This window comes from Eleutherodactylus coqui, chromosome 2, assembly GCF_035609145.1.
Source record: "Eleutherodactylus coqui strain aEleCoq1 chromosome 2, aEleCoq1.hap1, whole genome shotgun sequence".
Classification (NCBI taxonomy): Eukaryota; Metazoa; Chordata; class Amphibia; order Anura; family Eleutherodactylidae; genus Eleutherodactylus; species Eleutherodactylus coqui.
In genome coordinates, this window is record NC_089838.1 from 338645852 (window position 1) to 338661378 (window position 15527).

The following is a 15527-nucleotide window of genomic DNA, read 5'->3' on the forward strand; positions in this document are numbered from 1 at the left end:
CTAAATGTGTAGAATTTTAGTAATTTTGAACATAAAAAAAATTCATTTTTATTCTACCGCATTCAGTAAGCCGTAATATTTAATCGTTTGATAACTTTTTTCTTACAGGTCAGGTTTTAATGTTTTTTGCACCATGGTGGAGTATATGTAATTTATTATTTCATGGATTTAAAAGTCCACCCTCTTTGACACAGCGATCTCTTGATCGCTTGCATAATGTTTTGATACTAGAAGAAATACCATCCCAGAACAGTGACTGTATTGTACATATTAGAGATGAGCGAGCATACTCGTCCGAGCTTGATGCTCGTTCGAGTATTAGGGTGCTCGAGATGCTCGTTACTCGAGACGAGCACCACGCGGTACTCGTCTCGATTAAACGAGCACTGACCATTGAATTCAATGGAGCCGGCAATACAGCCGGCTCCATTGAAAGCAATGGGCTGCCGGCGAGCGCGGGATGAATTGTCGGGAAGGGCTTACATATATAAGCCCTTCCCTGCAATTCATCCAGAAATGTGTAAAAAAAAAATAATATATATATATATATATATATATATATATACTCACCTTGTCCCGGCAGAACAATGTTAGCCCATTGAATTCAATGGAGCCGGCAATACAGCCTGCTCCATTAAAAGCAATGGGCTGCCGGCGATCGCGGGATGAATTGTCAGGAAGGGGTTAAATATATAAGCCCTTCTCTGCAATTCATCCAGAAATGTGTAATATATATATATATATATATATATATATATATATATATATACTCACCTCATCCCGGCAGACGGAGTTCAGCGCGGCCGACTGCAGTCCTCCTGAACTGCTCTGAACAGCTGTGAGTAGTATTCAGCAGCCGGGGATTTAAAATCCCCGCCTGCTGAATGAGCTGCCTCTAATTGGTCACAGCGTGACCAATCAGAGGCAGATTCCACTCACACACCCATTCATGAATTTATGAATGGGTGAGTGACTGCTGCCTCTCATCTGATTGGTCCCACTGAGCCAATCAGAGGCAGCAGTCACTCACCCATTCATAAATTCATGAATGGGTGTGTGAGTGGAATCTACCTCTGATTGGTCAGGCTGTGACCAATTAGAGGCAGCTCATTCAGCAGGCGGGGATTTTAAATCCCCGGCTGCTGAATACTACTCACAGCTGTTCAGAGCAGTTCAGGAGGACTGCCGCTGGCCGCGCTGAACTCCGTCTGCCGGGACCAGGTGAGTATATATATATTTTTTATTTTTACACATTTCTGGATGAATTGCAGGGAAGGGCTTATATATTTAACCCCTTCCCGACAATTCATCCCGCGATTGCCGGCAGCCCATTGCTTTCAATGGAGCCAGCTGTATTGCCGGCTCCATTGAATTCAATGGGCTAACATCGTTCTTCTCTGCCACAGCTGTTATAGCTGTGGCAGAGGAGAACGATCTTTATGCTGACAGTGGGGGGGGGGTCTCACTCTTGCCACTATTGTGGCTTAATAGTGGGACCTGGGAACTTGAGATGCAGCCCAACATGTAGCCCCTCGCCTGCCCTATCCGTTTCTGTGTCGTTCCCATCACTTTCTTGAATTTGCCAGGTTTTCAGAAATGAAAACCTTAGCGAGCATCGGAGATATACAAAAATGCTCGAGTCGCCCATTGACTTCAATGGGGTTCGTTACTCGAAACGAATTCTTGAGCATCACTGAAAGTTCGACTGGTGTAACGAGCACCCGAGCATTTTGGTGCTCGCTCTTCTCTAGTACATATGTAAATCCCCTTGGTCTGGGAAATGATTCAGTGGAATTAGGAATAATAGTTAAACGTGAACGAATTAACGAATGTAACTGAGAAGGACCTTTACGAGTCTCCAGGGCAATAGAGATCCTACGTTTAAAGGTCTTAACTTGGGGTGTAAGCAGTTCAGCCATTGTAGGATGGTACCCTTAATAATGGTTTGAGGACCACTATATATTGGTCATGAAGGTAGAGGTAAATTGAAACTTGTAAACTTCAGCCAGGGTTAAAAGACTTTTTGTTGTGTGTGACCTTTTTTGTGGACCCAATTTCTTTTGCAATGAAGGGTTGAGAGTTCTCTTAGGGGGTCGGTAGACTCAATCTTTCCAGTTGTGCTATGCCCTCCTCATAAGAAGAAATAATAGAGGATTTCCACTCTTTGAGTATAATTAGCTTAGTTGGAAATCCCCACCTATAGATTATTTTGTATTCGCACAAAACTCTTGTAATTGGGGCGAGTTTCTTGCGAGTAGCCATTGTTGTTTGTAAGAAGTCGGAGAATAATTTCATATTCTCACATGGAGATGGCAAAATCTTGAGATTTCTAGAAGTTTGCATCATTTCTTCATGTGGAAAAAAATGCACCCTTGCAATCACATCTCTCGGTGCCTGCTCAGGTATATTCTTTGGTTTGGGGAATCTGTGGATTTTGTCTAAGATGTGCTCAGCAGAGTTAGAGTTTGGCAGTAATGTTTTTATGAGGTTCTGTACATAGATGTACAATTCTTCTGGTCTCACTGACTCCTCAATTCCTCTAAATTTGAGATTGTTGCACCTATTGTGATCTTGCAGATCAGCTAATTTATCTTTAAGAGATTTAAAGTCCTCAGATAGCTTGTAATGGGCATCTATTAGCTGATTATGAGAATCAGTGATCTCACCAGCTTTGGCCTCCAGATGGTCCATTCTGTTTCCTAGTCCTGCAATAGCCAAGCTGACTTTGTTGTTCAATGCAGTTAATTCCTTCTTCAAGAAACATCTTAGTGCTAGCACATGTCCCTGATAAAGAACTCTGTAGATGCTTGGCTAGAGCATTCAATAGTCATGATAGAATCCTGCCTCTCCTCTGCCTCTGTAGTTTCCTGCTCTAAAGAGGATTGGGGACTGACCTCCTCCATTCTTGGCATTATTTTCTCTGGCCCTGACTTGAGGAGGGTGATTTATCGCCCTCATTCCCCTCTTCTCCTTGTGAAGCTGGTGGGTTGTTGGCTCCCCTCCAGGGCTGCCTGCTCTCCTCTCTCTGCTTGCAGTGACAACCTGTTTTGCTCTCTAGTGTGGGGCTGAGAGTTGCTGGATGTTGGAGGACACAAGGAAGCTCTCTTACCCCCCTTGGTATGAAGGTCTCCTCTAGCTGACGTCCCCAGCATTATACGCTGCTCTTCATCTGCATTGGCAGCCATTTCCTGCTCTGCTTCTTCTCCATGGGTGGCAAAGAAATCTGTTGACCTCTTCAGTCCAGCTTTGGAAGGCTTTCTTTTGGGCATCCTGAGGTTCAGGAAGCTCTCCCATGCTCTGGTGGCGATATTTTCATTCCTCAGAAGTTGCTGGAAGATGCTAAGGGCAAGTAATGTACAGAGCTAAACTGCCATGCTTTTGCCATTAACCTCATCCAGGCCACACACCCATGTTAGCTTCACTCTTGATCTATCCTGTTTACGTAAGAAAGGAATTTTGGATGCAACCTGCCGTTGTTTTGCTGGCCTGGCCATCAATCTTAAAGGCTTGTTAAAAGATGTGTAATAATTCACTCTGGAAAACTGTAAGGACTTATCATATTCCTCAATCAGCACCTGACGAGGGCTGTGTCACAGTGAGATGAATTCTTTATGTAGCAAGGTTGAGGGAGAGGCTTGAATTCTTTGCTCTACGCTAGAGATCTGTGCAAGAATGCTAGTTATGAGGAATAGTTTTATGTTCAAACTAATTTTAATCAAAATATCCTGCATGAATGTCTTGTGGGCATTTTACGTGGAGAATATGTCTTTGTCTGGGTTTGCATTGATTGAAAAGTATTCAGTCAAGAATTCCTTGATTGATTGTTTGTATTGAAGAATTCTCATGAGAGAAATATTGTTTCTCCAGCTCATAGGCGCCTTTGCAAGGTTAGTCATCTTGAGAGTAAGGAAAATGGGGGAATGGTCTGATCAGGTTGTATTGCCTATTTCTGCAGACAGAGCACCAGGGAGAGTCCATCTATCGACTAGAAACAAATCAATCTTGGAGAAGGATCTATGCCAGGGAGAGTAGTATGTGTATTCCCTAGTGGAGGAGTTAAGGCATCTAAATTCGTCATAAAATGCATCCCTGTAGAGCCATGGGGCCGGGACTGGGTAAGATCTCTTAAGAGAGCTAGTGGAGTCAAGTTGCTAGTCTGGAATGATATTCAAATCCCTGCAGATTATAAATTTTCCAATATGTACTTTACAGATTTTTTTGGAGAGTTTTGTTTAAAAAAGTAATTTGGGAAGAAATTGGGGTGTATACATTTACTAGGATCATTTGGGTGTTGTTGAATGAGCCCACTATGATTATGTATCTGCTGTGAGGGTGTATAACTTGCTCAGAGAGGAGAAAATCTATGCTGTCCTTAATTGCATTAAAACTCCAGATCTCTTACCCTCAGTGCAGGAAAGAACAATTTTCGGGAATTTTTTGTGAGAAAATGAAGGGCACTTGGCTGACGCAAAATGCGGCTCTTGAAGGCATACATGCCTGCTTTGTCATGAAGCCCTTCTCCAGACTACCAATCTCTTAAATGGGGAATTTAGCCCTTTTGCATTGAGTGAAAATATTTTGAGCCACATGTTAAAGTTGGAAAGGGATTACAAGAATATTGGACCCCCAGAGTACTGCCACTTTTTGAAGTGGAAGGGGAAGAAAAGGAAACACATAGAATTGCAACAAACGCAGGTGAACAAGATTGACAAAAGAGAAGGCCAGCTGGAAAGCTTTGCTTGAGCTTGATGCTCAGTACCCAAGACCGCTTAAACAAATGCACATGTCTCTTCTAGCAGGAATTGGCACCGGCGTAATTTGGGGAAGAAAAGAGTTCGCCTGATGTAAGGTAAACCTTCATTCTGGTTAACAAATATTAATGATTCAGCGGGGAGGGGAGTGCTGTATATTCTTAAGGGATACTCTGGCGGGGTTATCAGCTTTGTTCTGCAGGTTGTCAAGGACATGTATTCTCTAGGACGAGAGAGTCTTTTCACCCTCTTCCAGTCTGCTGGCCATGTCAAACTTAAACTATTGATCACATGGATGCAAATTATGTAACCTCTGTGATCACCAACCATGATGGACATGTATAGAGCTAAAGAGTTTATTCCAAGAAGACAATCCTGTGTATATGTCCTATTAGATCATAGGGATATCATAGAGTGTGTTCCCTACTCAAGTCCCTCTTACCTGCATTCAAATGCACAGCTGCTCTGTAAGAACAACTCCTGTTCTGGTGAACTTCAGCCATCCATGTATTAAAAGAATAGCCTTTCTTCTATATGTAATACCACAGATGTAGCAATCATTTAACAAAACTCAATCGTAATACATCAATTTAAAGCATTGCAGTTAGAGATGAGCGAGCATGCTCATCCGAGCTTGATGCTCATTCAAGCATGAGCATACTCAATGTACTCGTTACTCGAGCTGAGCACCACGCGGTGCTCGGGTGCTCGAGAAAATCTTGAAACCCCCCCCCCCCCCCAATAGTCTGCGACACCCCTAATTGTTTTTCATGGAAGGGCTTTACATGTAAGCCCTTCCCTTAAAAACAAAAGTTTTAGTGTAAAAAAAAAACTTATCTCTCCGCCACACTGTGTCCCACTTTGGATAGGGAATCTTGGTAAAACCCTTTTAACTAAACTACTTCTGCTTCAAATTCAATTGACTTTGTCTTAACTATAATCTTTTAAAATAGGAGGCCAACCGGACTGCAGTCACTGAGTTCATCCTTCTGGGGTTTCAGGGTGGCAGAATCTTCAGAATTGTATTCTTCTTTCTTCTCCTCGTGACTTACGGTGCAACGTTATATGGAAACCTCTTGATTATCACCCTGGTTTTCTACAGTAAGACCCTCCAGTCTCCCATGTACTTCTTCATCTCACAACTGTCTATGAATGACATCTTACTGACCACAGACATTGTGCCCAATATGTTGTATATTCAAAGTACTGATAGGGGGGCCATTACTTTCTCTGGATGCATTGCTCAGTTTTACTTCTGTGGTGCATCAGAAATCAACGAGTGTCTCCTCCTCACTGTGATGTCTTATGACAGATATTTGGCCATCTGTAAACCACTGCATTACCCTTCTATAATGAATAGTACATACTGTAGGATATTAGTTGCCATCACTTGGATATTCAGCTTTTCAGTTATATTAATTAACACTATAATGATATCTCAGTTGTCCTTTTGTAAATCAAATCTCATTGACTATTTCTTCTGTGACCTCGCTCCTTTATTAGAAATCTCTTGTTCTGACACTTACATGGTTCAATTAGATGCTTCTATACTAAGTGTGCCTGTCATCATTCTCCCCTGTATACTGATCATGGCTTCTTATGGTAATATATTATGTACAATCCTAAGGATACCGTCGGTGTCTGGTAGACAAAAAGCCTTCTCTACCTGTAGCTCCCATCTCTTGGTTGTGTCTATATTTTTTGGATCCATGTTCACTTTGTATACATTACCAACAAAAAGAGAATCAATGAGCATGGTCAAAGTCCTGTCCCTGCTGTATACTGTTGGCACTCCTTTGGTGAACCCCATTATATACAGTTTGAGAAATAAAGACATAGAAATGATGCTGTGTAAAAAAATAAAGAAAATACATATCAGTTAAAAAAACCTCCAGACTGTCCAAAATATACCACTGTTAACCATTCTTACAGCAAAAAGTATAAAGTAGCGCACATGACCTCAAATATCTATCACTTGAAATACAACAACAAAATAAAATAAATATTGAAGAATAAATTATAGCATTTTGTCATGTATTACATTAAATGATCTATTTACCATGATATAAAAATATTGCTGTGTATGGAGTATTCCTCCCTGCTTGATTAGGGAATAAGTGCATAAAGTGGAGACTATCACTTTAAATATAAGAAGATGTATTAGCATGTGCAGGACCTTTAGTCACATGACCTTGCTGAAGAGCCCTTTACACCATAGAAGAAAGAGAAGATATGCTTGTAACAGAAAATCCAGTGTGACGATGTCCAGGCTGTTTCAGTATCACTAAATCTGCGTTGGTCATAGATGTTATAGACTAGTTGGATATTGTAGACCGATCTGTTTCTTTGAATGGGTCAGCTTCCACCTCTCCAGACACCCAGGACTCTTGCATACACCAGACAGTCTTTGGTAATGCTCAGTACACATAGAAGGACCATTAGTAACAGAGGCGTCATGGGCTGGATCATGATCTAGGCACAGGTAAACTCTGGAGCCACATTTTAGATGCTCTAATAACAGAATGCTAGTCAACTTGAACTCCGGTTTCTCCGGATAAGCAGTACAGGCACCTGGATGATCTTTTCCCATCAGAGGTTGTTGGCGTCAAGGAGACAAGTGGCAGCGGGTGAAACTAAGCTTCTCCAGCAAATTGCACCAGTATTGGTACTCACCCATCATCTACTTGGCTTGAACAGTGAGCCTTTCTCACACCTCCCTAACATCAGAAAGAGTGGGAGCTCAGAATCTACCTCTTACCCCCTCACCAAGGGAACATGTCTCTCCCAAAATAGTGTTACTATATGCACCATACCTTTATCTACTATCAGCTTTTTCCACCTCTTGGGAGATCGTCTGCTGCTGAGCTCAGGTACTCTACATGTCTATGATGATATCAAGTAAACAAAATGGTGTTAAATACCAAACTTCCCATGTCTGTAAGTGGAGTGTCCGTTAGTGTAGTGCAGAGGTTCACAGGGCAGATTTGGTGAGCATCCTTAGTGATTCATAATAAGACTAGGGATAGTACTGAACGATGCCAGCTGCCATTGGAGGTAAGGTTAGTCAAAGTTAATCTGAGTACTACAATGGGCGTATGTGATGCATCCATCTTGTCATGGTCCCCAGTGCAGTGCAAGTTGATTAACCAGTTACAAAGGCTTGGCGCAATTGGCACAGGTAGAGAGTAGAATGGATGGGGTGGCAGGGTGAAGGAGGTCTATGTATCTCTACATTAATGGACCAGTGGAGAAGTATTGCAGTTGAATAAGACTGTCTAGTGCATTCAATACTGAGCATGTGGATGAAGCGTTAGTCAGTTCCAGTAGATGTTGAGCACATAACCTGCATGTTGAGTCATTGACTAAAAGTGTGTACCTCATGCTTGAGAAAGGGGTTATGTTTTATACCCTGAAACACGTAGCAACTTTCCTGTCTGGACTTTGTTTTTTTTTGTACATCTTTTATGATATATTAAAAACTTATATGAAGACCCTGGCTCATCGTAGATTCATCGCTACCATCCACTACCTACCCTAGAGGAAATGAACATAGTCTCTCCATTAAATCCTTAAGGACAGTTTCTCTTATGTGCAGGAGCTTCCCTTACTCAAGTACGTCTTAGTGTAATATAGCACTAATACAAGCAGCGCAGTCTCACTTTTCAGGAGTTTTTTTTATTCTTTTGCATCATTATAAAGTGCGTTAACTGAACTTTTGCCTCTGTCCATTTACTTCTGTGTTATGTTTGTGAGGTGTGCTGGACCTTGTGGTTCCAGTTGAGCGGTAGATTTACACGTGAAAATATGCCCGATTCTAGGGCAAATTGAGCTAGAAAACAATCTTACAGGCTTTGCACCACATTTATGATGTTTTTTTAAACACTTTCAGACACTTTTTTTGCCGTGTCCTAAAAGGCATTGTGACTTTGTTGAAATGGGGCGTGGCTCAAATATAACATTGTGCATCCAAATTTGTGCCAAATTTGCACAAAAAAATCTGGTGTAGACTAAGACAACTAAATCTAGTTCCACACGGGCAAATGCAATATCAGGCCATGAAAGTTGATCAGATATTGTGCAGGCCAACATGCAATGTCCCAACAGATGTGAGGTGTTTGTGTTTTAAACCACTTCCCATTACTTAAGGAAATTAGGAATCCTCTGCCATGGCTAATGAGTGTTTCCCATTGTTTTCATGCCACACAATGCTGTGCCGGCCCCATTGAGAGCAATGGGCGCCATGATACAAGTCGCTGTTAGGGAACACCCAAAGATAGGATTACCATTATTTTTTCCCGTTCTACAATGCGATTTTCAGGAGAAAATCATGTATATGACCTGATTTTTGAAAAAAGGGGATTCAGACTTTTGCGAGAATTGTGCATCTCGCAGTGCACAAATGTTGCATGAATTTCTCAGCCGTGTTAAAGTAGTCTAATAGATAATATAAAAACAGACTGGACAGTCGAAATATGTGCTAAATTAGTCGTCTAGCATAATCACTGTAATAGATGTAGTGGCCAGAAATTAGAGCCATTAAAGCCCTTGTCTAGCTACCTTATGTGGAGGATCTTTGTGTGTCTATACATTGATGTCTGTATTAAGTGTTTCTGAGTTATGTGTAGTGTCAACCAACCCGTATACATTTGTTTCCCAGTACACTCTAACCTATTCTGTGTCTGGTCAGTCACAGAATGGCTTGGGATTGGTTAGGGGGAGGAGTCAGGTTAGGCGTAGGCCAGGGGAAGGAGAAGGGCTGAGGAGACTCGAGAGGGAGGATGTTATCTATGACTCTGAACATAAACTCCTCGAGGGAGAGTGAGAAGTAGAGTGGAGAGAAAGATGGAAATGTCCTGCTGTGACTGTTTACGAGTTTGTTAAACCAAATGTCAAGGATTTGTTTGGAGGGGTGTGGCCAAGATGAGCTATAAGATGGCAGCGTAGTCACCGTGCTTCGTGCCAGATCTACCTAAAAGTGACTACCCAGTAGCTTGCCACATACCTATATCCCTCAAGGCATCTCCTGTGACTCCTCTCTGCAGCGATGTCCTGGCACTGAGCCTCCTGTTCACAGACGCGGCACCTAGATGACTTCTTCAAGCTGACGGAGGTCCTGCGCACCCATGCAGATAGTTCCCCGCCCTCTTCTGCCTCAAATAACCAACCATCTTCTCTGAGAGACTTTGTTGCTTCCCTACCATTGTCTTCTCAGTTAGCCTCAGAAGCCTTCATTAAAGATAAGATAATTGTTTTAAGTGACGACTCTTTCCAAGCTAGCTTCAAGACACTCAACACCTCTCTTAAAAATACCATTGAAGCTTTTTGGGATAGAGTATCTCATGCGGAAAACAAAATGGGAGAAATCATGCAATCTCACAATGCTCTGATCAATGCGCACTACGAGCTGGTAGAAGAAGTAACCCACCTCAAAACCAAACTTGCAGATATAGAAGACAGAAATAGACTTAACAACATACAATTCTGTGGAGTACCCGAGTCTATCATAACATAACTTCTTCCTAATGCCACTCCACAAGATTTATTTATCAATAGAGCACACAGGCTTCCTAGACCAAAATTTATCTTCGACTCTACCCCAAGAGACATTATAGCTAAAATCCATTTCTGCCACACAAAAGAGGCTTTAATGTCAGCTGCTCGCAAACTAAACCAGCTACCTGTTCCTTATTCTGATTTACGCCTATATGCAGACCTGTCACAAGTCACTATGAATGAAAGAAAAAACTTCCTTCCAGTCACTGCAGCCTTGTAACAGGCTAAAATTCCTTATAGATGGGGCTTCCCAACTAAAATCCTGATCTGCAAGGATGATACCACCCAAGTTATTCTCAAGCCTGAAGACGCTGACCAGCTACCTAAATCATGGGGGGGGGGGTGACTATTACGGCTTCATAACGCTCCCAACTGTCTCCAAGAAAAGTACAAAAACAAACTCAGGACTGGATCCAGAAATGAGGTTTATGTGAAACTGCCAAGTTATCAATGACAACCACTTTAGGTGGCTTTGGATGGCTCTCCATCAGGTGAACGTTTCTGTCCCCCACTCATTTATCAGGCCAATATGCCCTGCTAAACTAATCTGTTTTATTTTCTTTCTCCAGTGCGGTTTTAAAATATATTACTGCTCCTTTTTTTTTCTTTCTCTTTTTCCTTTTAAACTTTGTATTTGCCTGCAATAATACGATGCTGAAAGCCTATTTCTATTTATTTGAAGGAAAGCAATATTTATTTCGTACTGTAGGAAATTTATTGCTTTTTGTTGATATCATCTCTTTCAGTTTTGTTCCACCAAATTTTCCAAGGTCTCCACATGTCTCCAAATCTAGTATAACCTATCGTGATGTCAGTTAAGATATTATCTCTAAATGTTAATGGGCTGAATTTGCCATTTAAAAGATCCTCGTTGTGGATGGAGGTGTTGTCTATAGATGCTAAAATCATATGTGCTCTGGAGACCCACTTCGCTTCCTCTGCCTGTCCAAAATTTTCACACAAAAAAATTTCAAAAATTTTTATGGCATGTTCTTCTAAAAAACAAGCTGGGGTCTTGATTGCCTTTAAAGATTCCTTACACATAGATATTATATCTCAAGAAGCAAACACTAAAGGCAGATACCTGATTTTGACAGGCTTCCTTTATTGTAAACCTTTCACGCTTGTCAACCTATATGCCCCAAATAATGCCCAATTATGTTTCCTAAATAAAATCATTAAACAAATAAGGAGATGCGAGGTGGGAGCCCTTATCTTATGTGGGGATTTTAATGTTTTACCAGACAAATTGTTGGACTCCACAAGAGGTTCGTTGAGAAGGGCTCCTTCCTTGGTTACACATAGAAGCACTATTCAACACCTTTATATGTTTAAATGCATCATCTAAGGAGTTCTCTTTCTATTCAATAAGGCATAAATCCTTCTCGAGAATAGATCTAATTTTAGTTAATAGAGCAGCTCTTCCCCACATTAGTTCAGCTCAGATGGGGCTTGCCACCTGGTCTGATCACGCATCTGTTTAGTTTCTATCTACGTGGGGGGAGTAGAGGAGAGAGCTAAATTCTGTAGAAACGTGTTTTTGATGAAACTTCCAAAATATCAAACCAACATACTGCCTGCCTTGAAGGAATACTTTGAACATAATTAATGATGTGTCCCCAATGACTACTTGGAACGCCCACAAGGCTTTAATCAGAGGAGTTTTAACCCATTCCCGCTCTAGGGCATAAGTTTACGCCCTGGCAGCAAGATACTTCGAACAACAGGGCATAAACCTACGTCCTGGGGATAGCGCGAGATCATAAGTCAGTCATAGCCGGCCTCCCACTGCAACAGCGGGGGTGTATCAGAGAAGCGCCCTCTGCTGTTAGCCCCTTCCCTGCTGCAATCTATTTAGATCACAGCATGGTAAGGGTTCACAGAGGAAGCGTGCTTCTTTTGTGAAGTTGCCGGGCTCTCGCGATATAATGGCAGAGAGCCCAGCTGGTTGCCATGGCAACAGAATGCCAGATACTGGTGTCCTGTATTGCCATAGCCTGCGATCGCTGTATAAGCGATAAAGCTGTATCACAGCAATCATCAGTGCTGTGCTGTAAGTCCCCCAGAGGTGACACAAATAGTGTAAAAAAATATAATAAAAAAGAAAAATGTAAAGAAAAGGAAAAAAAAACATCTTTTTTGTGCTTTTTCACATATTAGCATTGAAACAGGTAAAAACAAATAAAATCCCACATATTTGGTATTGTCGCATCCGTAACAACACGTACAATGAGTTGCACATGGTTTTGACTGTGCACTGAAAAAAGTGTTAAAAACACAATAAAAGTGATGAAAAAAGCTATATGTATCCCAAAATGGTACCAATAAAAAACTACAGCTTGTCTCGCAAAAAATAAGCCCTCACAGAGCTCAGAACATAGAAAAATAAAAAAGTTACAGGACTGTGAATGCAGCGATTTAGAAAACATTTTTTTTTTTTAAAAGGGTTTTTATTGCAGAAAAGTGGAAAAATCGTACCAACCCCTCAGAAAAAATGGATTGTGTCATTTATGCAGAATTGATGCGTTTTCTCTCGCTGTTATCATAAAAAAAATAATAAAAGTTTTATAATATAGTCTATGTAACCAAAAATAGCACCAATAAAAACTACAGTTTGCCACCCAAACACAAAGCCTTATACGGCCGTGTCGACAGAAAAGTTAAAAAAGTCATGACTTTTGAAAAATGGAGATGAAAATCCGCCAAAAATCGTTGCGTCCTTAAACCCAAAATAGGCCATGTCCTTATAGGGTTAATTAAACTTAGTGCTCGTCATAAGAGAGGAAAAACTCAGCAAATAAATAGTCTTCTATCGCAAATCTCTGATAAAGATGATCAAACTCGTAGCACCCCCTCTGATTTCTGCACAGCGAATTATTCAATATAAGATAGACACTTAGAAACCAACTTATGGACAGTTACGATAAATGAATGAGGTCCATGTGAGCATCCTTCTATGTGTCCAACAACAAACCCTCACGTATGATGGCAAATCTTGTTAAAAAACAGTACAAAGATCTAAAATTTCATATGTTCTTGACCCCCAAAACCAGACAGTAACACTATACCATCCTTCATATATCGCAGAAACTTTTCGTCAATACTACGAAAAGCTTTATAACTTAAATGATGATACTTCTACTCCCCAACCCAATGCTGATGCCATTGAAGACTTCCTTAGAGGTATAAACCTTCCTTCACTAATGGAAACTCATCTTAATTTCCTTAATACTTCTCTATCAGCCTCTGCAATTACAGATACAATTAAATCCCTTTAAGCCCACAAAGCTTCTGGCCCTGACGGGTTCTCTAATGATTACTACAAGCTTTTTCCAACCCATCTTACCCCACACCTGGCTCGTACCTTCAATCAGGGAATTGAACCTGGCTCCTTCCCCAAAGAAATGCTAGAAGCCACAATTGTAGCAATCCCCAAAGCAGGAAAAAAATCTACCTTTCCCTACAATTTTAGACCCATATCCCTCCTAAACTTGTGATATAAAGATTTATGCTAAGGTGATAGCACAAAGGCTTCTAAATATTCTACCTGATATCATCCATTTCTGATCAGGTGGGATTCATAAAAGGGAGGCAAGCTTCAGATGGAACTAGAAGAATCCTTAATCCTCTTTATAAACTTCAGATTACATATCCTCCATCAGTCCTGGTTAGAGATGAGCGAACGTACTCGGTAAGGGCGATTTCGCAATCGAGCACGGCGATTTTCGAGTACTTCACTACTCGGGTGAAAAGTACTCGGGTGCGCTGTGCGGCGGGCGGTTGCAGAAGGGAATGGGGGGTAGCAGCGGGGAACAGGGGGGAGCCCTCTCTCTCTCCCTCTCCCCCCCCCCACTCCCTGCTGCAACCCCCTCTTACCCACAGCGCACCCGCGTACTTTTCACCCGAGTAGTGAAGTACTCAAAAATCGCGGTGCTCGATTGCGAAATCGCCCTTACCGAGTACGTTCGCTCATCTCTAGTCCTGGTTGCTCTCGATGCTGAAAAAGCATTTGACAGGCTTCATTGGGAATGCTTTTGCCACTTTAAATAAATTTGGATTCTCAGGTAACATATTTAAAGCTATCCGGGCCCTATATACTACTCCATCAGCAAAAATCTTGGTTGATGGCATGCTGTCCACCCGTTTCTTATATCTAACGGCACTCGTCAAGGCTGCCCACTTTCACCTTTATTATTTACCCTTATTATGGAACCTCTAGCGGAATTTATAAGGAGTAACCCAGATATAAAGGAGATAAATGCTGGATCTAGACAACACAAAATTAGCTTTTTTGCTGATGACATCCTACTCACAATATCAAACCCTCTCTCGTCTTTAAGAATAATTCAAAAAACTCTAAATTTATCTAAGTATCTTATTAAAAATTAAATATCACTAAATCACAAATTTTAGGTATCCATGTCAAGGAGGATTTAAAAAATAATATACAAAAGGAATTACATTTTCTGTGGCATTCTAATAGTATTCCGTATTGGGGCATAAATCTTTGCTTCCCCACTTCTGATTTGATTTCTGTAAATTGTCCTCCCCTCTTTGCAGATATTCAAAAGGAATTAGACACTTTCCAATCTTGCCCCCTATCATGGTTAGGTCGAGTCTCCATATATAAAATGATGATTTTACCAAAAATCCTCCACTGTTTTTGCACTTTACCTAAAACAATTCCGAGACATTCTTGGACTAGTTCCCAAAGACAGCTATTTAATTTTATATGGCAAAACAAAAAAACAAGAATTGCATTATCTAGTCTCTCACTTAACAGATACCAAGAAGGTTTGGGTCTCCCTAACTTAGAATCCTATCGCAAATCTATACTGTTGAGTAATTTTATAGGTTGGTCACGACACAATCCAAAAATAAGCTGGCCCTCACTACAATTAGATTTCAATAGACAAAGACTAGAGATGAGTGAGCACCAAAATGCTCGGGTGCTCGTTACTCGAGTCGAACTTCCCGCGATGCTCGAGGGTTCGTTTCGAGTAACGAACCCCATTAAAGTCAATGGGCAACTCAAGCATTTTTGTATATCGCCGATACTCGCTAAGGTTTTCATTTGTGAAAATCTGGGAAATTCACAAAAGTGATGGGAACAACACAGAAACGGATAGGGCAGGTGAGGGGCTACATGTTGGGCTGCATCTCAAATTCCCAGGTCCCACTATTAAGCCACAATAGCGGCAAGATTGCCCCCCCCCCCCCGCA

The 15527-nt window shown here is 41.3% G+C and overlaps 1 protein-coding gene across 1 annotated transcript; it reads left to right on the forward strand.

Moving 5' to 3' along the window:
• Positions 1 to 5872: 5872 nt before the first annotated feature.
• Positions 5873 to 6634, forward strand: LOC136610443 (olfactory receptor 1468-like). Its single transcript, XM_066589671.1, has one exon. It carries the CDS (start codon positions 5873 to 5875, stop codon positions 6632 to 6634), a length of 762 nt encoding a protein of 253 aa, XP_066445768.1.
• The last annotated feature ends 8893 nt before the right edge of the window (positions 6635 to 15527 follow it).

Coding starts and splice junctions, on each gene's coding strand:
- LOC136610443 (XM_066589671.1), top strand. CDS start 5,873: ATGTACTTCTTCATCTCACAACTGTCTATGAATGACATCTTACTGACC.